Below are 23354 nucleotides of genomic sequence, written 5' to 3' on the forward strand. Positions count from 1 at the left end.
GGATATCTTAAATCTCAAGTAGGCTCATGACTATAGATCCCTTATATTTATAGGTTTTGCCTCTACTTCTGAAGCCATAGAATATCTTTTCTATTTCTAATACAGAGTACGATACTAGACCTCTAATACCAGAGGCTTAAGAAATTTGATATTTTTACTGTTTTTTATTATACAAGCACTCTTTCTACAAGAATGACAAAAGCAATGCATAGTAATTGGTGACTCTCAAAATCTGAGATAAGTTTTATAGAGCATAACAGCATTTGTATGGTATAGGGCAATTTCTTCTGCTGTCTCAAGGGTGAAGAGGCACAAGCTCCTTGAAGAAAAGTTTGAGAATGTATTTTCTAGTGAAAATACTGGGCATCTTCACTGTAGGGATCCACCACAACTGATTCGTGTAACTGACTTTCTGCAGCAGAATTCAAAGGTTTATCAGGAACTTGCTGCAGGTTTGACTTCCTTGGAAATTTACTCAAGTAGCTGTAACAGAATACAGGCACTGAATCTGATGATTCTGTGTCAGAGTTGGATTTCTTTTTCTGATGTTCATGGATAGATAAAAAACACCTTTATCTTATGAACCCTCTGAATACATTTCCAAATTTAGGCAAACATTTGTAATACAGAATTAGTAGTCAAGTCCCTCACTGGGATTTAAAAGTGCCCAAGTCTATTCTCTGTCTCAGGTTCCAGCTGGTGTGAATAGTTGCAGTGCAGTCAATACTGTTAAAATCTCATTCTTTGAAACAAGCTGGCCACAGCCTGCTGATGTCAGTCCTTAGACCCTACCAGTTTTTCAGCCACGCCTAGGTATTAATCAGGAAAAGTGCTCTGGGTTCACAGCTTAAGCAGTACACGCTGGGCTCAGAGCATCTGTTAACCACTGTTACTAATATATTAATGTGAAAGTATCCTATAAAAAAAGCCAGAATTTACTCTGGTAAAGCATTGCAAGGTTCTGATAAGCAAAAGAGAAGACCCAAGATCCCTTTTTGTTTCCATTCTGAAATGCATTGCAGAAAGGAATGTATCCAACCTTCATTCTCAAGTATTTAATATTTTCACGACAAGCTCATATTATGCATATAGCATATCTTTTATATGTGTTTATTTTCTTTGCTTATCATATCTGTGAGGAAGAGATTATTCTGATGTTAGTTCATACACAGAACTCCTTACAAGCCATAACTCAAAAAGTACCATGTAATTGAAATAATTCGTTAGAACCTTTCTAGCTGTTTTATCACTAATACTAATGCAGGTTCATATGCATATTTCAGCATTTGTGACACATTAATATTTTGACTTCTTTTACAGAATAGCGATTACAAAAAAGAGGAAGGGATTCAAGAAGAAATGAGCCATCAGCATGTAAGGTAAATTCAGATATTTAAAATAAATGTATACTGTGTGATATGACTGAGATTCAGTCACTAACAAAACAATAAGCATGGATTCCTGATCTCAAGTATCTAGAATGAATGTAATTTTTTTCATAGGCCCTTTGTACAGTACTATAGCAATTAAAAAAAAAAGGCTGTGTTGCTTCTAAGAGGATTCATATAAAAATATATGTATTTCTATTCCATTTTATTTTTTTACTCTACTATACTATATTTTTACTCTACTCTACTTTAACTCATATATGTTAAGCAGGACAATTAGTTTGGGAGACAGAAATGCTGTGTTTCACAACCTGGAAGTTCACTATGCAGTCACGTGAACACATCTAGGGTTCATGATGAAACTACGTAGGACTCTGTTAAATTGTTTATTTTAATATCTCTACTTAGCTACTACTCTGGATGGTATCTGAAGCATCAGATACGTATAGCAAGTTTACTGTTACCTGTGAAAGGGAAAGGTCCAGGTCATCAGCAGGATAAGTAAAATTTCTGTTGCAGTCAGAGCTGAATATACAGGTTATGTTTTGAAGCTGTTGCTGATGTAGCGTTGTCATTGCTTGTGCGTATCTGGGATAAAGGATTTTCCTATTTCTGAATGTCAAGGAAGGCAGTATAGGATATCACCAAACCCTGGTTCAGCCTCAGACACTCTTAACGTTGAATCACGCTGATCTGTTATGACGGGATCCAGACAGTATTTTGTTTTTATTGTTGCCTTTTCTTATGTTCCTCAGTCCCAGCAGCAGTATACATGAATACCCTTTTACTTAAGGAGTCAGAACATTCTTTTCTTGAAGTGTGATACTCTGCTTGTGAAGTAATCAAATACATTATTAAGGCACAGAGCTGGTTGTTGATTTTGTCTTGCTTTCTGACCCTGATTCTGTTGTCCTCATAAATAAAACTCCTGAATGAAAGACCAGGTTTGAATGTCAGTGATTTACATAATTTACAGCTTTGGGACACATTACACCAACTTCATCTTGATCTCTAGGCTGCTGCAGATATTAATACAGCTAATATATGTATGATTTTAATAGTTTCTTTCCTCCTTATTTTTTCTTCCATTTTGATGCGACTGCAGATATTAAATTTGGACAAGCTTTTTCCAGTTCTTAGCTGATTAATCACTTTGTGGTTTCATTATAATTTCATATAATAAACAGAGATCTATAAAAGTATATGTAGAAATTTCTCTTGAGCACAAAGGTGTTATGAGGAGCAGGTGAGGGAATTTGGGCTGTGTAGTCTGGAGAAAAGGAGGCCAAGGGGAGACCTTATCACTCTCAACAGCTGCCTGAAAGGAGGCCGTAGTGAGGTGAGTGTTGGTCTCTTCTCCCAAATAGCAAGTGGCAGGACAAGAGGAAATGGGTTCATGTTGCAGTAGGGGAGATTTGGACTGAAGGTTAGGAAGAATTTCTTTGCTAAAAGGTTTGGCAAGCATTGGAACAGGCTGCCCTGAGAAAAGGGAAGTGGTGGAGTCACCATCCTTGGAGGTATTTGGAAGACGTGTAGATGTGGTGCTTAGCGACATGGTTTAGTGGTGGACTTGGCAGTGTAAGGTTTTCAGTTGGATATGATGATCTTGAAGGTCTTTTCCAACTTTAATGATTCTATGATTCTGTTCTGTGATAAATATTTCAGTTTATTGGAAATATTCAACTATTTTTCCTCTTAGGAAGAAATACTTTTTTTCTAAAACAAACAAAGAAAACAACAAAAAAACCCCCACCCAAATAAAAATTAATGCTTTCTTCTTCATTAATGAATGAAATGGGTGTTCTCTTTTTCAACAGGACTATAAAAGATACAGGAAAACTCATTAAAAAAGAGGAAAGGACCACAAGACAAGAGGTAAAATTTTGATTTTGGATCTCAGAATGTTGTGTTTTTCTTGGGATTAATAACAATTGCAATATGCATTTCAATATAATGCTATTCTAAAATAAGATTTACGTGTATTTGTCTTTAGATCTCTCTTAACTTCCCTTTCTGGATACAACATTAGAAAATGGATTTATTCTGTAAAAATTTGCTAAGCATTGAAGGAAGCCACCTATTCAGCTGTATTTCAGTATCACAAGCTTGAAAAGATAATTCTCAATTGGTGGGAAGAGTTTAGTTGTGTAATATAAATAATCTATGCCTATACTATATTATTTTTTTGTATAAACAGTTGTCATAGGGAAATAATATGCAGTGTAAAGTAAGTAGCATGCAGCTAGCAATGTAATTTGTGTATGTCTCTTAAAACAGTTTTGTAAGGAAGAGAAAAGTATTTTTGTTTATTTGAATGAACAGATACAGGCAGATCCAGGTTTTGAGCAAGTCTGGAGCGTAAGCTGCATAGACTAGGGTTTATTTGAATGAGTCTGTTTACCATAAAAAGGTTCTAAAATGTTTTGTCCTATTTTCAACTTTAAGTTAACCATCCCCAAATATCCAGATTCTGTTTTGGAATGTTGTGGGATTATAGTCCTTATCTAGGAAAAAGCAGTAGTACCTAACGAGGACATCTTTTCCTGTATTTTGATGTTACGGGCAACGATATTACGGGCAATCTTACAGCTGCGTATTTTTCACAAACATACTAACTGCTGTTAAAACTTGGCTGGTTTTATGTCCATGAATACTTATGTTTCACTGATGTGAAACTTCCAGTACGTTTCCATTATTCTTTCTTTACTGTTAGCATTTAGCTCAAATACATTTTTAGAGTTTTCTTCCCTAATGAGCTTATAGAAAGCATGTTTGTCTCTTCTCTGGCTTAACTTCGATGACCTTTACAAGCCAAATTCTCCATTCCTTTCATCATTCTAGCCACTATCTCTTTGACTGTTTCAAATGGCATTGCTTTATCTTGAATATGGGTGGTCAGAGTTGAACATGTAACTGATGGTGAATTTTCATCAGTGCCTTGTATAAGACTGTACATGACATAAATACTTGGTTGTTCCTGAAATAAGTAGCTTTCTGACATATTCTTGGATTTAGTCTGCACAGGTCTTTACACCTGTGGTGCCCAGTGATCCTGAATCAGCTAAAATCTTCACATTTTTATCTTCCTTTATTTCTGGTTTGAAATCTCTTGAAATCCCCTCCATGCGGGTAACAATATAGGACTTCAAAGAGGCTATTGAAGTAAAAGGCTGACTAAAGATTGGGTAGATTGGGGTATGTAATTTTAAGCTTTATGTCTGTTTGGGGTACGTGTTGGGGTAATTAAGTGGCATTATTTTAATCAAGTTCAATAGGCAGAGAAAGGCAATTCCTTTGAAGTTATTGCAGGAAGTACATAGGTCTTATTCCATGTAAATACAGGAAACGATTCAATGATAACGAAATTACTTATGTATAAAAATATCTTATTTTCCTGTTGTAGCTATTTCTCTGTTTTCCTGATTCCAAAATGGGCACTATTTTATTAACGGGTGAGCCCTCTGGGATAACTTAGGTATAAGGATAATTCTGTCTAATCCTCAAACAAGTAGAAAAGTCTTGTTTTATTGTTACACCATCAGAAGAGCTGCTGTATCCTGCTGAAATTATAGGCAATGGAGCATCTTTGTCTTTTGCAATAAAAATACTGGTGGAAAAATCATTGGTCTTCCCAAGATAAGTTTGAGTTCTGGTTTGTCTTCATGTATTATTATTTTAAGTCACTAATTACTACTTGTTAATACACTTTTATTTATATTTTTAAACTGAATTTGTTGTGTATTTGATTGAAAATGTAGAAATATCTGAAAAGAACAACTATTCATCTATCTTTCTGCTATGATTTGGAAGGTAAAGACTTTTTTTGGTAAGATGATCTAACAGTTCCATTTAATTTTCTCGTTTAGGAAATGAAAGATACACACATCTATAATTCAGACGCAGGATTTGATAACTTTTCAACAAATTACGAAGATGATTTTGAAGTAAGTAAAAACATACAATTGTCCTTTTGAAGTAATGCTCAAGTATCAAAATAATGATTAACTGTATTCACAGAAATAAAAACTGCAGGATGTTACATGTTTTTTATTTATTCTTATTTGGTGACAGTGACCTTAACTTGGCTAACAGTACATAATAAGAATATAAAATGTTACATAGAAACTGTCTGCTATATATTTACTTAGTTTCATCATGGGTTGAGAAACAACTTTTGCTTTTGAATTGAAGTCTTCACAGGATACTCTTTCTGTCATCCTGGATTTCAATTATTTAAATGATTTTCTGTGAAAAATGCCATTTTTTTTATATAACGGGAGCAAATAATCAATTTCAGTGTTGTTTTTCATTGCAAAAATATCATAGAAAAATGTATTGACTCGCAGCAGTTCCTTCACCGATTTGCTCAGTTGAATTCTCTTACTTGTAGGTCTCTCTTGTTTACTTCAAAGTTATTACAATGGAAGAGCGTGGTGAATGCGCTTTCATTGTGAGCTGAACCAGCTACATCTTTGTTCAGCCAAGTTAGAATTCATCTCCACTTACCTTAGGAGTGATATCTGCTGTTGAGCTGTTCCTTATAGTAACCCTTTGCCATTCAGTGGAGAGAAATGAGCATTTGAGACTTATTCATGTCATTTCTGTTAGGTGATTATTTTAGCGTGAGAGGAATTGTCTTTGTTAAGAGAATTATTGAAGTATGAGCCTTATACGAACAGGCAGTGTGGTATTGAGGTAAAATAGAGCCTGCCATTGAAGGGCAGCTTCAATTAGAACTATCAAGTAAATAACTTTGTACATCTTTGAAGCATTTATGGCCCTGAACATTGTAATTTTATTTCTTTAAGGAACACAATTCAGCTAAACATATAGTTTCTACTTTAGGATATTTTTTTTTTAAGAAAAAGGAATCTATTTTGGGCACTGAAAAACAACACTGTAGGATTGTCTTCTCTTGATTAAAATTGCCACACATTCAAGACATGCAATTTTCCTACTATCAAACAGTTATTTTTCAGCCAGAGAATTTATAGCCATCTGTATGAGAATTTAATTTTTATTTTGACAGCATTTTATAATTTCTTAAGAATATTGAAAAATAAATCTATAATCCATGTTTGTTATTGAAAGTACTTTTGCTTTTAAAGGAATATGAAGATGATTTTGAGGATGATGAAGACAAAAGTGGTGAAGAAAGAGAATCAGAAGAAAACCTAAAAGAGATTCCATTTTCCAGAACATCAGAAATTGAAGAAATTCAAAGAGCAATTAGTGCAGAAAATGAGAGAATTTATACTTCATTGACAGACAAAATTGAAAATGGAAAAAAGGAACCAATCATAGGTATGTGACGAGATACCAGTCTATTTTTATCAAATATATGAATAACACACAGAACTTATGAGTAAGCAGGCCACTTTTCTAGAAGTCTGCCTAAAGGCAGAAATCTAGTCCTCTGGATGAGTCATTTAGATTTGTGGGTAAGTAGTGTAACTTTCACATCGCTAAAGAATGACTCGGAGACATAACTGATCATTTAAAATGTGAAGTGTAAAAATGTATAGACTGACATTTAGTATGTCTTATTTTGGGTAAGAGGAGGATATGACAGTCTGGATTTTGAAAACTGGAGGAGTGCTAGAACAGTTTGGGGCTTCCGGTGACATTAATTTGCCTTTTAAGCAAGGTTGAAACCACTGCTTTGCGTGGGAAGGAAAGAGGAATACAGATATGTATCGTTCTATATCACTTTTAAAATGCGGGTCTTTTTCTGAAATGTGACCATGAAATCTTTGTCTTATAAGCAATTGTTCTGATACCTTGAGTGCACTGCAGCAGGGGTTCTCCTTTGCACCCTCCACTCATTGTGAGTGACGGGATAGAATCATTGTGCAAAAGAATCTTAAACTTTAACCTAGTGAATACAAAGTTGGTACAGTCATGGAAGAGTAGCATGGAGTTTTCATAAGTCCTTATAGTATCAGCAGATTTCCAGTTAGGTGGTCACTGCAAGTCAGAACCAGTAAATTTGAATGTCTTCCTGCAGAAGATTTATGCAATTATTATTCTTTTTCTAATAAACAATATGGAATTGATAAAATAATTCCATTAATGCTACATACAGGTCTAATTAATAGAATTCTCATCTAGAATCAGACTTTTAAATTCTAAGTTACAGCACTTAGTACTTTATTGTAAATTACACAACACTTTTTTCGTGAAGTTTTGATCTTGTTTAGTTAAAATTCTTGTTGATCATTCTAGTACTGATTTTTAGAAGTTTAAAAGCATTTCACGATATTATCTAAAAAGACAGTAAGTAGTCTCTGAAGAGGTGAAACATCATTGGTTTTGACTGGAAGTTGGATATTAAGGTCAATTGGCTTGGAAAGAGAGTAAAATTAACATGACATCAACTATTGTAGTTGTTCCATTAACTATGTCTTTTAAAGCAAGTTTTTGGTGTTTTGCGTATTCATCCATGGACATCAGTTCATCTTCTGTTGTCGAGGTTCTCCACTAGCTGTACTGATGTGTTGTTACTCAGAAGTGTAGCATTCACCTTGTGTTGTATAAGTGAATTCAATATGATTTTTAGAATTGGTCATACTGTACACAGGAAAACAAGGGACCTGCTAATGGCATGAGAAAGAAAAGGGCACTTCCTGCATCATAATAATCTAAGCTAAAATTACAATGGTCAGTTATCTTGAATTGACTAGTGAAGGACCATAATAAGGGAAAAATTCTGCCCTTCTACTAAAGCACCTTATTGTGCTGATAACTGTGCTAGGAGACATTACACAGTGTGCAAACCAGTAAATTTAAAGCTGTATTATAATAAATCTGTTGCTTTTTAGACTTACTTCTTTACGTTCTAATGCAATTTATAGTGTGAGTTATAACACTAACAATGTTTTATGCTATCACAGAAAGGCAATGCCCTGTCAGAAACTCTTTTCGTGGGATATTCATGGATTTTGAAATGGCAAACCAACGACAAAGTAGCCGAAGTATGGCTAGTAAGCAGAAGTAAGTGTATTTTAAATAATACACACAAAATGACAACACAGTATGTGAGATGTAATTTTTTTATTGTATCTAAAATATATACAAGTGTATAAACTTGAGGCTTTTAGGGTCAAGTATTATTTTGCAACCTAACAGGAATTAATTCTTAAATAAATGTCATGTACAGGCTTTGCTAGATGTTATTTCGTAACAGGAATTTATCTGTGTATCAGTTTGTGTATCATTTTATTACAAAATGAGTTGCCAGGATTGTAATGTCTTTATTTGATTCTTCAGTTTGCTAATTGGGTATTGACTTCTAGCACTAAAGTGTGAGCCTTCTAGCTGCTCTAAGGGCTCTGCACAACTGTAATGTCTTGAAATAGTCAAGACTCCATGTGGTACGTACTGTTGCTGAAATAGCATGTTCCCTTTCAGGAACAACACCACCTGGTAAAAACGTGTTATTACTGATCTAAAATTGATCTAGATTTGAGACATCTAAGACGGCTTTCTATTAAAGAAACAAATTGATGACTGTGTCTTGTGGAACTTGCCTGGAGCTTCGGATTTGTCTGAAGCACCGTGTTTTCCAGTTTTCTCTCGCATCAATTGGATGCATAAAGCAAGCATATTGAATTTTATCGATAAAACTGGATTCCACTACTTTGTGGCTGCACATCAGTAACTGATCTTCACAGAAGGTAGATTTTATTGTCTAGACTGTCTTCATTCACCTGGCCTAAACATGTATGCCCAAATTTTGCATGAGTTCATTGTCTAGGCTTCCTCTCTAGAGAGTGGAGACAGATAATGAAACTCAGGAAGTCATCTCTCTGAAGTATTACCTTGTGAAATATTTCTCAGCTGCTGCTGATTATGTGCTATAACTGGTTATGCCTATGTGTATAACCTTGTGTACATGCTAACAACACATATAGCCATGAAGATAACTAGCATTTTTAGGGAAGGAGAAATGTTTTGTGGAATGTGATGCTGTTATAATACATTACTACTAGTAAACAGACTGGAAGTCTCCCATAAGCGAGCTGTGGCACTTTAGAGTTGGAAGTATTAGTATGAGACTTATGAGGTTATTTTAAGGATTTGTCTATGTGTATCATTAAGATTAGTAACCAGGAAGCAACTTTCATGCATTTGAAATAGGTGTCAACAATCTGTGCCCACGGTGTTTGTGAAGAGGTGGTATATTAGGAAGTAGAAGTAAAACTAAAAATGTGGATAAGAAAATGCAATAGATGTCATTAAGTAGCAAAAAGGAGATGTGGAAATTGTCCTTATGCTTAAAAAAAAATCCAGCCTAAAATATTGGAGGAGCAATTCCAGCTCATGTTGCTTTAGTCTTTTCCCTTTTCAAAGACTATCTAACTTAGAAGAAATTGCAACTAGACTATGTGCCTAGAAGACTATTTAGATATGGAATTACTGCCTTAATTGTATCTGCGTTGTGTTTATATTAAGCATGTTGAAAAATCCCTGAAACTATCAGAGGGAGAAAGAGGAAAGATGCCAAAAATTTTCTTGTTGCCAAGAAATCTGTGCGATAGCAAGACCATGGACTTAACGTGTAAACAGGCATCTGTATGTAACTCAGGCTGTTAACACTTAAAATAAAACAATATCATAGCAGTTTTATGACATTAAAGTAGATGGATAGTTGTGTAAATTGTGACAGAGACTGACAGTTTTTTCATTGTCCACACATCCATACAAGTGGAACAGTAGGAATCTCTTTGTAATTAATGATAATAAGTAATATCACATAAGTGTTTTGAGCATCTTGTTAGATTAAGGTACGGTATATGAAGATAGACTTGTTTTCCAATTACAAATTGAAATATAGTTTTGTGGTGAGAAATAGAATTAGCCAGCATCGTAACTATAGGAAGAAAGTGACATTCATCTGTTGCCTCACAGAACAGCTTTTGAATACTTAGGCAAGATGGTGGTGCTAGGTTTTGAAAGTTTGGGTTTGTTTTATAATTAACTACATATATTTGCCACTTGCAATCAGTATTGCATTTTCAAATATGGTAATTATCTCAGTGTAATATTAAGTGAGAACTCATAACAGTATTATATGTGCTGCTATTTATATATCTTTATCAGTTAATTTTGGTACAGTTTCAGTTTGTATAGGTCAGTGGTACTGTGCAAAATCGGGTTTATTTTCTTTTGGAATACAAAATACTTGATCTTACCTTTTTTTTTTTTTTTTTTCCCTCTTTTGTGATTCATTCTAAAGAAAACGTTTTTCAGAACTCCTCCCACTAATTGATCTGGACTTCTCAGTTAGTTTTTCTTTACTGGATTTGCCTCCTGTAAATGAGTATGACATGTACATCAGGAATTTTGGTAAAATGAACACTAAGCAGGTGGGTAAGAAATGTGTAATAGTATTTAAATCCTGAAAGTGCCGATTCTTGTTCTGGAAAGTAATTTTCCTTACAAAAGGAAGTTACTAAAGCTAGTAGGACATTAAAGTAATAATATTTTTCACCTTTAAGCCTTAATTACCATAAAGCAATTATATGAAAACCTTTTGGCCAAACAGGCCTTTCCTTTCTGTGTTGGAAGAGGTCTCTCTCATGTTCCTTCGCCATTTGCTAAAGGACTTTGTAAATGTGGCTCGCTGTCCCAGGTATGCTGGGTTTAGTGTTTGTGCATAATGTAAGACACTCTGCATTTTTGCAGTAGCTGTAGCTCTCCTGTGCAAAATGTGGTGAAATGTGCATGCACAAAAAGGTGACACTGTCTGCCTCAGTATGCTTAGATCTGAATTTACAAACAGAAGAGATTGGCCACGTGTGACAGTTTGAAGTTCAGTTACGTGCTGTTGTTAGCTGTGTCATCCATATATCAATCACTTTATCTGCTTTAGGCATACGTTCAGTGTAACGAGGACAATCTTGAGAGAGAAATTCAGACTGAGGAAATTGAGACTTTGGAGAAATGGACACAGCATCCAGGAGAAAGTGCCCTTGTATCTGGAGGTGAAGAACATTTAATCTAACTCATTTATTTATATAAGCATGTAAACTTTCTGTTTTGAACCCACCTATTGTAGGAATTCTCAGCATGGCAGGCTGCATTGATAGCAAACAGCTATAGGCACTCTGAATCCACTTGTGGTGGGGGTAGAAAGCAAGTAGCAGAAATAGTTTCTTCCTCCTGGATTGCTGTTTCTGTTGACAGCAAATATGATTCTTTAGTACTGTTATTGCTCCCAAAGAGAAGTTCATTCCTGCCACTCTCCTCTTGCTTAAAAATTACATTGTTCTTATATTTTCTTAATTGTTTCTCTTTTGGAGCTTCAAGTTTGGTTTTGGTTTTTTCCTAGGTCCTATAAATAGCCAGGATGCATCAGTGAATGGAGCTCTAACACCTAAAATTGATTCACAAAGATTAGCGAATTTTCTCCGCTCCGCTTGCCAGGTACACTTATGTACTTAATATCCCTCATGAGTTGTGTGCATGAGTATACAGTGTGGTAGATCAATTACAATACTTGTCCTGACTAATTTAAATAAATTGCTTAAATTATACTCAGTGAGATTCACCTCTCTGCAAAGGAACGGAACCAGAGCTGTGCAACTTTTATGTCTCTAAAGACGTGTTTGCAAAGATACAACATTAACAAGAGAGTTGATAAAAGTTTATTAAATTAATCAACATACTTTAGAAAGCTACAAGTAGCAGAGCTGAAAGATAAGAGAACCCTTTTACTTCTATAAATGTAATTATGTTTGAAAGGTGATTGCTGTTTTGCTAGAGGAAGATCAAGTTGCAACACAACCCACTTGGAATCTAAGATCTCGACAAACCAGTCTGTCTATTAGTGACAGCTGTTTCCAGTTAAATACTAACCAGCCATTCCTCCATGGTAAGGGAACTTTATTCTACACCTTTTAGTATACAGTGTGGGCTCTTACTCCTTAAGCAAAATATCATGCCCTTTGTCATGACTGAAATGCAAACAGCACATATCAGGATATAGAGGTGGTATAAAGATAATTTACTGTTAATTGTGCTTATTTTGCTGTAACTTTGCAGATATGTTTCACATATGGAACATCAGAGCACTTTAGCTGCTGTGAAACCAGAAATTCAGCCACTGATTAGCATGATATAGTGGTGCCCTGTATGTAGGTTCTCGCCACTGTTGCTGAAGAGCCATCCCAAGGGGTGTCAGTTTGTTTAGGCTCTTTATGCTGAGAGTTGGGCCAGAATTGCATATAAAGCAAAGTTATTGAACAGTGGCAATGTGGCCTGATATTTTTGAACTGCAGCTGTATCTTCCCTATACAAACAGTAAAAGTTCAGATAAAAAGAAATATGAAAAATTAAACGTTTGTAATCATGTTAGGAATACCTATTGTAACGCAAACCCATACATGTCCTAGCATTAACACATGAGATGAAGGAGAAAAAACCTGGCCTGTGCTGTTTCTTGTTTGAGATATAGTTTTTTTTTCAGTGTGTATACTGAAAGTCTGATGAGATTGGCTTGCTTATGCCCAGAATAGTTATTCTGTCGACTTCCTGGCTCTCTTCTTTTTCGCTTTCTACTTCTAATTTTTTTTATTCCTTCTCTAGTTCCTCCTTTTTTTCTTATGTAGCATCAAAAGCAACCCACTGTTAATAGAAATATTCTCTGTAATTACGCTTTAGCTTCTTTGGTTATTGTTATAGCAGCTAAATATGCTTTTTCATCTGCAGTGACTACTTTTTTTCTTTCTTTCTTTTCTTTCTTAATTTATTTTTAATGGTTTAGACCGAAAAATATCCTGCCTATATGTCTCTCAAGTTCAGAGGCAGACACTACTCTCTGTTCATGGTTTACCTGAAAAGGCAGGTGTTGTTATACTGAACAGAAAAAGCATCATATGTGTTTGGAACATCTGGCAGCCCTCCAGTCCTCAGAAGGTTTTAATATGTGACTCAGAGGTATGCGTTAATAGCATTGTGTAGTTGCCCATTTAGTAAATGGTTTCATTATGTGTATTTTGTTTCCTTATCTTGCTGCACTATATGTCATCTATTGTTAAACGCATTTGAGCCTAGTAGTTAAACACTATCCTCATTCCATTTTGTTCTCCAGTACTAGAATGTAGTGGTGATGGTTTGGTTTGGTTTTTTTTAATTTTTACTCTGCTTAATGGTTGAATAGTGGACGGAAGTAAAACAGCTGGTTCATATGTTGTCAGGACTCTACTATTGGTGTCATACAATTGAATCACCCTCTTCAGCTTTGTGGTAGTAGGTGCAGATGACACAACGATTGTCTTAAAAAGGGAAGGCCTGCTGAAATTCTTGTATCCTACTTTCCTTTTAAGAAAAGACCTATAAGCTGTCTTTTCTGGATTTGCATACCTAGGAAGAACAGATGTATTTCAGGCTTATGACATCATTGGTCTTTTTCATAATATCAACCTGCATATTTTTTCTACCTAACAGATAACATGTTGCTGCTTTAGTCCCAATAAAACAACATTAGTTTTTGCTGGAACAATAGATGGTTCATTGTTGGTGTGGGATCTTCAAGAAGAGTCAAGGATGCACCCTCATATGACAATCGGTGAAACTGACTGGACATTTAGAGTTCCAACTTTTTCCACTGGTTAGTACCTATGCATTCTGATTAGTCATTTTGTACATGGTGAAACAATTCCACTACTAATTGTGCTAAGAACACTCTGAGTAGCCTAGTTTAGCCAGTTCAGGTGTTATATTGAATCTAGTAAAAACTGACAGTCTGTAATAGCTGTAAAGAAACGTAAGCCAGCTGAATATGCATCAAGCAGTGAGAATAGGAATGGATCTAGAACTTAAGGAGCATTTTAATGTTAAAATGGACTACTTGGCTAGTATCTCATCTGAAATAATTAAATCCATTTACATCATTTTATCTCCCTCAGTATAATGTACATTTTTTTTTATCTACATCTAAACACACATATTAAGATATATTTTTAAAAAAAACAGTAATTTAAGACTGTAAAACAGAGTTTTTCAAGTGTCATTTAAAGGTTGCAGTCTGTACAAACTGTCACATAGGGCTTGATGTGTCTGTGAGGTTGCATGTATGTATCCAAGTGTATAAATACATAACCTGTTAGAATCAGTGCAGTGCTACTCTGTGGGATCTGGAGAACTATTCTTCTCATTCTGATGACCCTTGATTTGTCTCAATCATAATTATAAATGGGTGCCATTTTTCTTGGCACTTTATTCAGCCCTAGAGAGAAAAATAACACATGGTAATATTTTAAAAAACTATTTTATTATGGTGAAATAAGTCCTCTATACATTTTTCCTTTTTTTGTGTGGGTAGGTGCTACCATTTAACTTAAACTAGTGAGGGGCTGTTTAGAAAAATAATAATACCACACACATGCACAAAATCCTCTTTTGTTCACCAGTGTATCTAATTGCAGTAGCCATATTAAAGTAAACATCAGTTGGTTGTTGGTAGATTTTTGATTTCTTTAGTAGATCAAAGGTGCTTGGTCTTGTATAGTGCAGTGGGTCAGTAGTCAAATGTATGTATGCAGTTTCATATGGTTGCTTATGTAAGCAAGCAGGTTTTAATGCTGTGTATTTAGGAAGATTTACGCTGTTAGTCTTAAGTGAGATTAAGTTCAGTGCACATTGCGAGTACAGGAATCGAGAGTATCTGACAAAGGGTGCGTTTTGAAATTGCTCTAAATATAAATTTACTTCAAAATGTTATTGAAGGGTAAATACATATTTTCTTGTGGTGAATTGTTTGTTTCAAGGTAATTACTTTCTATTAAATAATACTTTGTAAGTGTAATTTTTTTCAATTTTGTCATTTCTATAGTAAGCAGCAATTTATTTCTACCTCTGTTGTTTATGAAGCTTGAAATTAACAACTCTCTTCATTGTAACCCTGAAATGGCAAATAGTAATGAAATGTCTAGTACAGTGGCATAAATAGTGGAGCAGTCTTGTGGAGAATGAGAAGTAAATACAAATAATGAAACATTGATTCATCTAGTAATACTTTTTAATTTAGGCAATGGTTTGCAGTATTATATTTGAGACTTTACAAAGTACTTTCTTATGAATTTCATTATTCTGTTTTGTTTGTAATTGTCATTCTTCCATAAGCTGAAAAGTGATTAAGATTTTGTTGTTTTCAGTGAAAACAATATAGTGTTCACCTTTCATTATCTTTAATTACAGATGGCATTTTAAACTCAGTAAACCACACCTGTCCTATACTAGCAGTGGAACCTGTCTCAACATCTCTCTACGCTGATCAGAATTATGGGCTCTCAGGCCTCTCTTATCAGGAAGGTATGTAAGCTGCTCTTGAAGCATCATCCCATTTGAGTTTTTCTTTCCATACCTAGTAAAAAAATATATCATGGCCAAAATCCATTTTGGCTCAGAAGTTTTTTGTAGTATCAATTGCATTCAACGTTCATGTTTATTTTATGTTCTCATTTTTATGTAATGTTCATTCAGTGTCGTTTCACATTAGATGTGGGCACGTTTGTTATGATGACTGCTTTCAAAACAATATTTTGTTCTTCCAAAAAACAAGTTATCACTCAAAGCCTGACTTTAGAGAAGTCTAAAAAAAGAAAGTCCAGAAAAGCCCTATAGAAATTATTGTAGCAGCTTGCTTGTATCTGAAATCACTTGGAACTGTGTGACTTGACTTGGTTCTTCCTGTGCCTTTTGCCTTATTTTTTTAATGACCAAACTTTGCAAAGAAACTTGAATCCTCGTGCCTTCAGATTCTCAGGCAGTGCACTAGAGGAGACATCATTACTTCCAGTGCAGATTTTCACTTTGAAATCCATAGTAGTTCAATGAAAAGTGTTGCATAATGCAGGTTTTAGAAGAGTTCATCTATTGCACTTCATGTTCTGATCCAAAGTCTGTGCAGAATCCAGACATTTTAAAAGATGCAGACAGAGATCATTTGCTTTTCTAGGAGGACAAACTGCACATATTAGTTTCACGCCGCCTTCTTTTTTGGTAGAATTAGGGCATTTTCCTTTTTAATGCAGCTGAGAGGATCATAGAAGTTTGAGAGAATGTATTAACCTAGGAATCCTTTGATATTGTTCAGGATGAAAGTCAGTGTATGAAATAAACTGTTACTATTCCTCCTTTAGAAATGTCAAGCCTTCCGTTTCAGATAGCCTCAATGGATGAAAATGGAATCCTCAATATGTGGGTGAGTATTAATTTTATGAAAAGAAAAAACATCACGTGTTGGAATAATAAAACACTTCTTCAAATATAGCACCCCAAATCCAGGATTTCTGGTGAGAATTTCCTCTCTGAAAAGTACAGCAACACTAGCCATTCTGTTGGAATTCTCCTGAGAATGTTTGACCTGACTCCCTAATGCCATGATGTTATCCTTAGGCAAAACTATTAACAGGTACATGAATTCATGAAAACAGGCAATCAGTAGCTCTGTTTCATACGAATTAAGTGCACATAGTTCTATTTATTGAATAATAGGCCTTGGTCCTCTTTAACCCACCTGTTTTGTTTTATTTGTGTCCCACTGTTCTCAGAGGCTGTATGAAACATATGTGAGAAATGGTGTTCATAATTTATATAAAATAAATGTACAAGAGACAAAATGTGAAAAGCTGTGGATAAGATTACCCTGCTTAAAATATGACAGGCAAGTAAGTATTGGGTCTGTAGCTCTCAATCCCCAGGAATAAGAAATCAGGAAAGGGAGGTGAGACCAGCATGGCTGAACCAAGACCTGGTGGTCTAACTAAAGGGCGAGAAGGAAATGCACAGGTAGGGGAAGCAAGGACTGATATCCTGGGAAGAATATAGGGGCACGCTCCGTTTGTAATTTTAGACCTACCTATCTAAATACTCTTCAGAGTTATGTCATACGTTATTACAACTAGTGAAAAAAAGTGGTTATTAATTTTAAATATTGACTTTTCAGGTAGTTGTTGAATTACAAAAAGTGGACTTAGCGGGTTCACAAACTGATTTAGGTGAGTACTGTACATTGCAGGTAAAGTGCTTGAGTTTTGAGATTATTAAGTTGGAGGAAAGAGGATGAGTCCGTGATGACAAAAATAGTTTAGAAGAAGGCAAACTTATCAAAGAAGAGATTCATTCTGAATAAGACATGTATTAATATTTGGGGTTATTGATAAGGTGTCACGAGAGTTATTTTTCACTGCTACCTGAATCGCCTCTGCTAATTCTGTATAGGTAATTGCTGCCACAGACAACCCCATTTCTAGAATGTCAAAGCAGATCTCTGTGTCCTAAACAGCTTTTTTTCAAAAAGTATGCAATTTTATGTCCTTCCCAGTGGCCCTGTTGTTTCTTTAGTTTTAACCAAAACTGTTATAATGCTTTCATTGGTGCCTCTATCTCCATTTTGATAGTTGTCCTGAGAGTTATCTTTTGTGTAAGGTACTTACTTTAGGGTAAGAAAAAAACTTCAATGAAAAAAGTAAAGAACAAAGTCAATTCAGCCATTTATGAGTTATCTGAATGAAAAAAATTACATTTTTTTGTTCTTTGAACAAATGTAGGCTTACATACTTATCTGACTGGAAGAGGCTGTGATTAAAATCCTGATACGTTTTAAAATACATCTATAAAAAATGAAGTAATGTTAACAAACTAGAATTTTTGATCAGTTCTATGATTTATAAGCTCATGTGCAATGTCTGGCTATATTAAGCTACTAAAGCTGGATATTATGTCTATGGAGATATAAATTTTAAAGCTATGTGTGCTAACATAGTTTTACTGTTGCCAGCATTCAGTTGTTTCATTTTCAAAAAAAATTATTTATGCAGTTCTCTGCTGACAAGTGACATAGACCAACTGTATGGAAGCATTTTACAGCTTCTCAGCACTATAATTCATTGTCAGAGGTCCAAGTAAGATAAATGTACATTTTCACCATTGACAGAGTTGGGGTTTGTAGAGTGGTATTACGTGGGTTATATGCATGCTGCAAAACTAACATAAACATATAGTCATGTTTCCATCTCTCTGTCCTCTTTCTTTGATTTCTGCCAGAGATTACAACCCATCAGATATGAACTCTGAAATAAATAGTTCTAAATGTTCTAAATGTTCTAAATGGTGTAAGATTCTTGCTCATTAAAAGCTGCATCTTTAATAAACTATTTAATTATGAAGTATGCTTTTATTTATTAGCTTAGGTTTTAATTTTATGGTAGTGCTTTCTTAATGCAAGGTGGTTAAAGCAGTTTAAACAATTATTTTATATAATTTTAGGTTTAATTCCTGGAGGGAAAGTGAAGTTAGTGCATAGTTCTACTATGGAATTGAATAACAGGTAAGAAAACAGAGATGTTTAGGTTTTACACATGTATTTCACAAAGCTAATTTTTCTATAATTTATTATTGCTATTACATGTTTAACAACATTTTCATTAGTTGCTTGGGAAATTTTTTAAGTACGCTTTTCCTAGAGCTCTTCATGGATGTTTTAGATCAAGGCTTTCTGTATGTACTGGGATAGCCGTAGGAGACAACTTCCTGTATTTATGTCATCGTTAACTGTATGTTTTTCCTAGCCTTCTCCCAAAGGATGTACGACAGAGAATGCCCCAAATGCTGACTATTAAATTTCTGTCTTCTAATCCTAATTGTTTCATTGTTGGAACAAACATTGTAAGTAATATGGTAAAATTAATTTTATTATTATAATTATAAATTATTAACTAAATAAACTAATAATTAATAATTACATAATAATTAAATTTTTTTTTTTTTTAAAATTTTGGAAGCTGCCCCATTTACTTGGAGTTTTACCAGTAGACTATATCTAAAATTTATGACCGGAGACTATTATTAAAATCTGTTAGCTATAAAAATCTTTTAAGGTAACAGCTCTGTGAATTATTTAACTTTTTCTTATAATAATGATAACGCAAACTTTGTTTTCTTTTGTTTAATTAATTTTCTTTATATTTTTCGTAGGGGCTTGTAGGCCATGGTACAAGACATGATATAAAAGTTTTTCCAAAGCTATTCAGACCCCAAGAGAGTGGTCTAAGATCAATAAGCATCAATGCAATTGATCTCTTCCCTTTTGGAAAGCCGCTGTTTTTGGTATGATGACATTTTAATACAATACAAGTTTCATTTTTTAGTTTCTTTCTAAGGGAATACTTACAATTTGATGTATTTAACTTTGGTTTACCTCACTAATTCTTATATGCTGTGAAGGGTGACAACAAATCCTGTGTCCGGATTGCTAGAACTTTGTGTATGAGAAAGGTGGAGCCTCTGGCTCACAGAAACAATGGTGGTCACATTTCAGCCGTTCCCTTTATAAGTTACTCTTTGGTTTTACTGAAATTCAACATTGCTAGTGGTTCTTCTGCTGTGAGTGAAGCCTCGGCTGTTTCTTACTCTTATCATATGCTAATCAAATGCTAAATGTGCTGTGATTTACATGATCTCATTGAGATCGCCTGAGATAAACAACCGGTGCATTTGGCTATGATGTATATATTTTGTGTCACCATTGGGCAGTCAGAACTTTCTTTTACTAGTGTGGATGTTCTTATGTTTTTTCCAAATCCCTTTATTTTGAGTGATACCGATTTCTGAAGTGTGTATGTGCAGAGTCCTTTTGAATGTAGGCACAATTTGCAGAGTCACTGTAAAAAGTCAGCATACTTGGAAAATTCTGGGGAGACTTCCTGATACAGAGACGGCCTGGGGTTGTAAGAATAAGTTCTTGTCTGTTTTCATAGATAAGTTTCTTTTGTACCTGGATCAGACCAAATTTATAAATGTTATATTAGGCGAGACAGAGGTTATAACAAAATGCCTGGAAGTAGTGACATCTGCCTGTCTTTAGATTTAGCTGTTCATTATGGATCAGTTTAATATCATTATACTGTTAAGCACAGCCTGTCCTGCTAAAGGCTATTCTTGGTTTTACAGATTATATTTGTCAGTAAGTTGCTGTTAGACTTGGTCTCCAGGCTCTGACCTCACCCCAGTTCAGACTACTGTCAGGTTGTGGAGGGTCATGGTATTAGCGAAGTTGATAGTTTAAGAATTTTTGTAAAATAGGAAATTGGGATTTTTTCACAGGATTAGTGGATTAGATTACTCTTGTATGCTCAGTAAAGAGTTACTGCTGCTGAACTAAAATTTCCATTCAGAGTTAAAACCTGGATAGTTCATAGAGTGAGATATAAGAGATCTGTACCACTTGAGTCTGCTAACTTGTTTTTTTGATATGACTGATATTCTGAAGAATTGACTTGCAATTTTTATCCTGCTTAGTTTGTTTTGTTCCCAGAAAGTATTTTCTACTTCACTGTGCTTTAGGTTGGTTGTTCAGATGGAAGTATTAGATTGCACCAAATGACATCGGAGTATCCCCTCATGCAGTGGAATGACAGCACAAATGGCCAGCCAATTATTGCCCTGCAGTGGGCTTTAACAAGACCCGCAGTCTTCTTTGTCCTGGATGCGTCATCTAATATTTACATTTGGGATCTTCTGGAAAATGATTTGTTGCCTGTGGCAAAGCAGGCTATTCCATCAGAGAAGTAAGTACATTATGTCAATCTATTTTTAACAAATATTGGTATTATTGTCACCTACATTTTCATTAAAGTTTGGATGGATTTTTTTTGCTTGACATTAAGTCTTCATGAGGATTTGCTTTTCTAGCTCTATTTTTTAAACTGTTGTAGGTGTGGAAAGAGACTATAACAGGCTAAATTTTGTCTTTATTTACTTATTATTTTATACAGTCTGATAAAGGAGAGATAATGTTAGTATTAATCAAAATTAGCTACAGTGTTGTCACTAGGGACAGATGTCTGTACATGGAGAGTTGCTGTTTATATGAAGAGAAGCATTTTGTTCCCACTAAAATCACTGGACCGCTTGTGTTCAAAGATAGCATTACTGGATCAGGATCAACTCCTAAAATATTCAAGATGCACTAGACAACATTTTAAAATGCCTATATATAGTATGGTTACCAATATAAAGAATTATACTGTGTTCATTGTCAGAAAGAAAACAAGAATATTTTTTACTACCTAATACTACAGCATTGACTGTAGTATTGACTACAGTATTTTGTTCACCAAGACTCACAATACTGTTCCTGTAGTCAGTCTGGAGATCAGGGTATCCCGTAGACTGATGCAGAAAAGGAGTTTAATTTAACCTTTCTGAACTATAGTCTTGAGGATTCTCTTTCCTTCCTTCCTGGTGTGAGCCCTGCTGGGAGGCTCTGTCTCCTCTAGGCTTTAGTCTTGGTGAATATCTCTCTAACTAAAAGTTTGCCTTGTAGCCTCGTAAACTGTAAGAAAGTGTTTCTGTTTTGGGGAGAAAATAATATAATTTTTAAAGTTGTTAATGCTGTACTGGAAAATACCATAAAACATAGTTCATTTTTACAAGCTTGAAATAACTTTTAAAACATGATTGGAAATTGCTGATGGAATCTGTCAACAGGGGAAGAATTAGCTGTTACATTTCCATTAGGTGCTTCTAACTGGTGAAAAGCTACAGAACGTGCCGGGATTTGAAATAGTAAGGAATATTGCACTGTGACTAGCAGGAAAAAGGAATCATTTACTTAACTATAACCTGCCAAAAACATATATAAAAACATCAACTTCTATGAATTTTGCCTCAATTGAAAAACACTCTCTCATTCTTTTGATTTCAGTGTTGTAACTATGGCTCTGTTGGGAGAAACAGAAAAATCAAGTGGATTGTTAGGCATTGCACTTGCCAAAGAATCTGGACAGATAGACATCCAGTACGTAAAGAAGAAGTGGGCAGTACCTCAGCCTGAGGAATCTGAAAAACTGCATTTGCTTTTATTGCAGTCTTTTTAGAAACAGTGCACTCGTCTGGATGCACACAGTACTGCAAAATATTTAGGATGGTTTTGACTGCAATTAAAAGATTTGTAATGCAATTTTTTATTTGTATATAAATTGTATATATTTTAAAGAATATCAGTACAGTATTTTAGCTGAAATAATATATTTTAACACAAAAATGGCAGAACCAAATTTAGCATTGTTGTTCTCAAAGATGAACTGTATTTTGTTATTGAAAGTACTCTGGATGTATATATTTTCAAAGAAATACTGAAAATATATTCCTATAAATTACATCGGTGTTTCTCATTATTCTGCTCTAGAGTAAATGATAGTAGTCCTTCTCTGGTGAGCATAAAGCTATGCCTCTGTATAAGTGATTTGAATGTATGGAGACTTCTAAATGGGATAAAAATTTTATTTGCACGATATCTCCTTTCTCATTGTGACCCCAAAACTTCACAAAAGGAATATGTGACTAACACGATTTGTCCCGATAGGTACACTGCCCGTTTGGATCAACAGTATTAAACAATACGCTTGTGTTCTAACGGTATGCTTGTGAGATTTATTAGAATTCTCTTGGATTTCTGATGTAAAACAGAAAATATGGATCATTTAATCCTGCAGATCATTCTCAGGGCTCTTGTAGTGAGGAAGCTGATCTATATAATTATTCTAATTTTTGTATGCTGTTGGTAAAGTTTGAACCAAGACCAGCCACAGAAAATATCTTTAACTTTTGTAGCCTAACAACTTCTGATTTAAAGATCATGAGGAAAACTTATTAAATGAGCACAGATGCAGGGAGAAAAAGGCCAATGTGTTCAGAATTTAGTGAACATATGTTGAAGATATGCACCTTCTAAAGTAGACTGAAACAATTCTAATTAATTTGTCGCAAACATTCTTCTATGTAAATCGTTACTTAAACTGAGCAAACTCAAATTGGCCACATGATGGTGCCAAGTCACAGTAGCAGAAAATGAGTGCCTTATGTAAACAACATACACCATTTCAGCAATAAATTTGTTGTAGTCCATTGCACGGTTCCCTTTCTCAAAAGTTGTGGCTGCAATCCAGAGAGGCTGAT

General features: G+C 34.7%; 1 protein-coding gene across 1 annotated transcript in view; it reads left to right on the plus strand.

The window, feature by feature from the left end:
• Nucleotides 1–22555, plus strand: part of DYNC2I1 (dynein 2 intermediate chain 1) — a 32304-nt gene extending 9749 nt beyond the window's left edge. Inside the window, exons 6-24 of the mRNA XM_069859312.1 lie at nucleotides 1321–1379; nucleotides 3206–3263; nucleotides 5255–5332; nucleotides 6497–6692; nucleotides 8282–8381; nucleotides 10627–10756; nucleotides 11263–11374; nucleotides 11722–11816; nucleotides 12135–12264; nucleotides 13156–13328; nucleotides 13839–14001; nucleotides 15591–15704; nucleotides 16535–16596; nucleotides 17341–17392; nucleotides 18663–18723; nucleotides 18965–19061; nucleotides 19371–19502; nucleotides 20739–20962; nucleotides 22102–22555. Coding sequence (XP_069715413.1) covers nucleotides 1321–1379; nucleotides 3206–3263; nucleotides 5255–5332; nucleotides 6497–6692; nucleotides 8282–8381; nucleotides 10627–10756; nucleotides 11263–11374; nucleotides 11722–11816; nucleotides 12135–12264; nucleotides 13156–13328; nucleotides 13839–14001; nucleotides 15591–15704; nucleotides 16535–16596; nucleotides 17341–17392; nucleotides 18663–18723; nucleotides 18965–19061; nucleotides 19371–19502; nucleotides 20739–20962; nucleotides 22102–22273 — 2208 coding nt within the window. The 3' untranslated portion in view covers nucleotides 22274–22555. The remainder of the gene's footprint in view (nucleotides 1–1320; nucleotides 1380–3205; nucleotides 3264–5254; nucleotides 5333–6496; nucleotides 6693–8281; nucleotides 8382–10626; nucleotides 10757–11262; nucleotides 11375–11721; nucleotides 11817–12134; nucleotides 12265–13155; nucleotides 13329–13838; nucleotides 14002–15590; nucleotides 15705–16534; nucleotides 16597–17340; nucleotides 17393–18662; nucleotides 18724–18964; nucleotides 19062–19370; nucleotides 19503–20738; nucleotides 20963–22101) is intronic.
• The last annotated feature ends 799 nt before the right edge of the window (nucleotides 22556–23354 follow it).

Source organism: Phaenicophaeus curvirostris, chromosome 6, assembly GCF_032191515.1.
Source record: "Phaenicophaeus curvirostris isolate KB17595 chromosome 6, BPBGC_Pcur_1.0, whole genome shotgun sequence".
Lineage (NCBI taxonomy): Eukaryota > Metazoa > Chordata > Aves > Cuculiformes > Cuculidae > Phaenicophaeus > Phaenicophaeus curvirostris.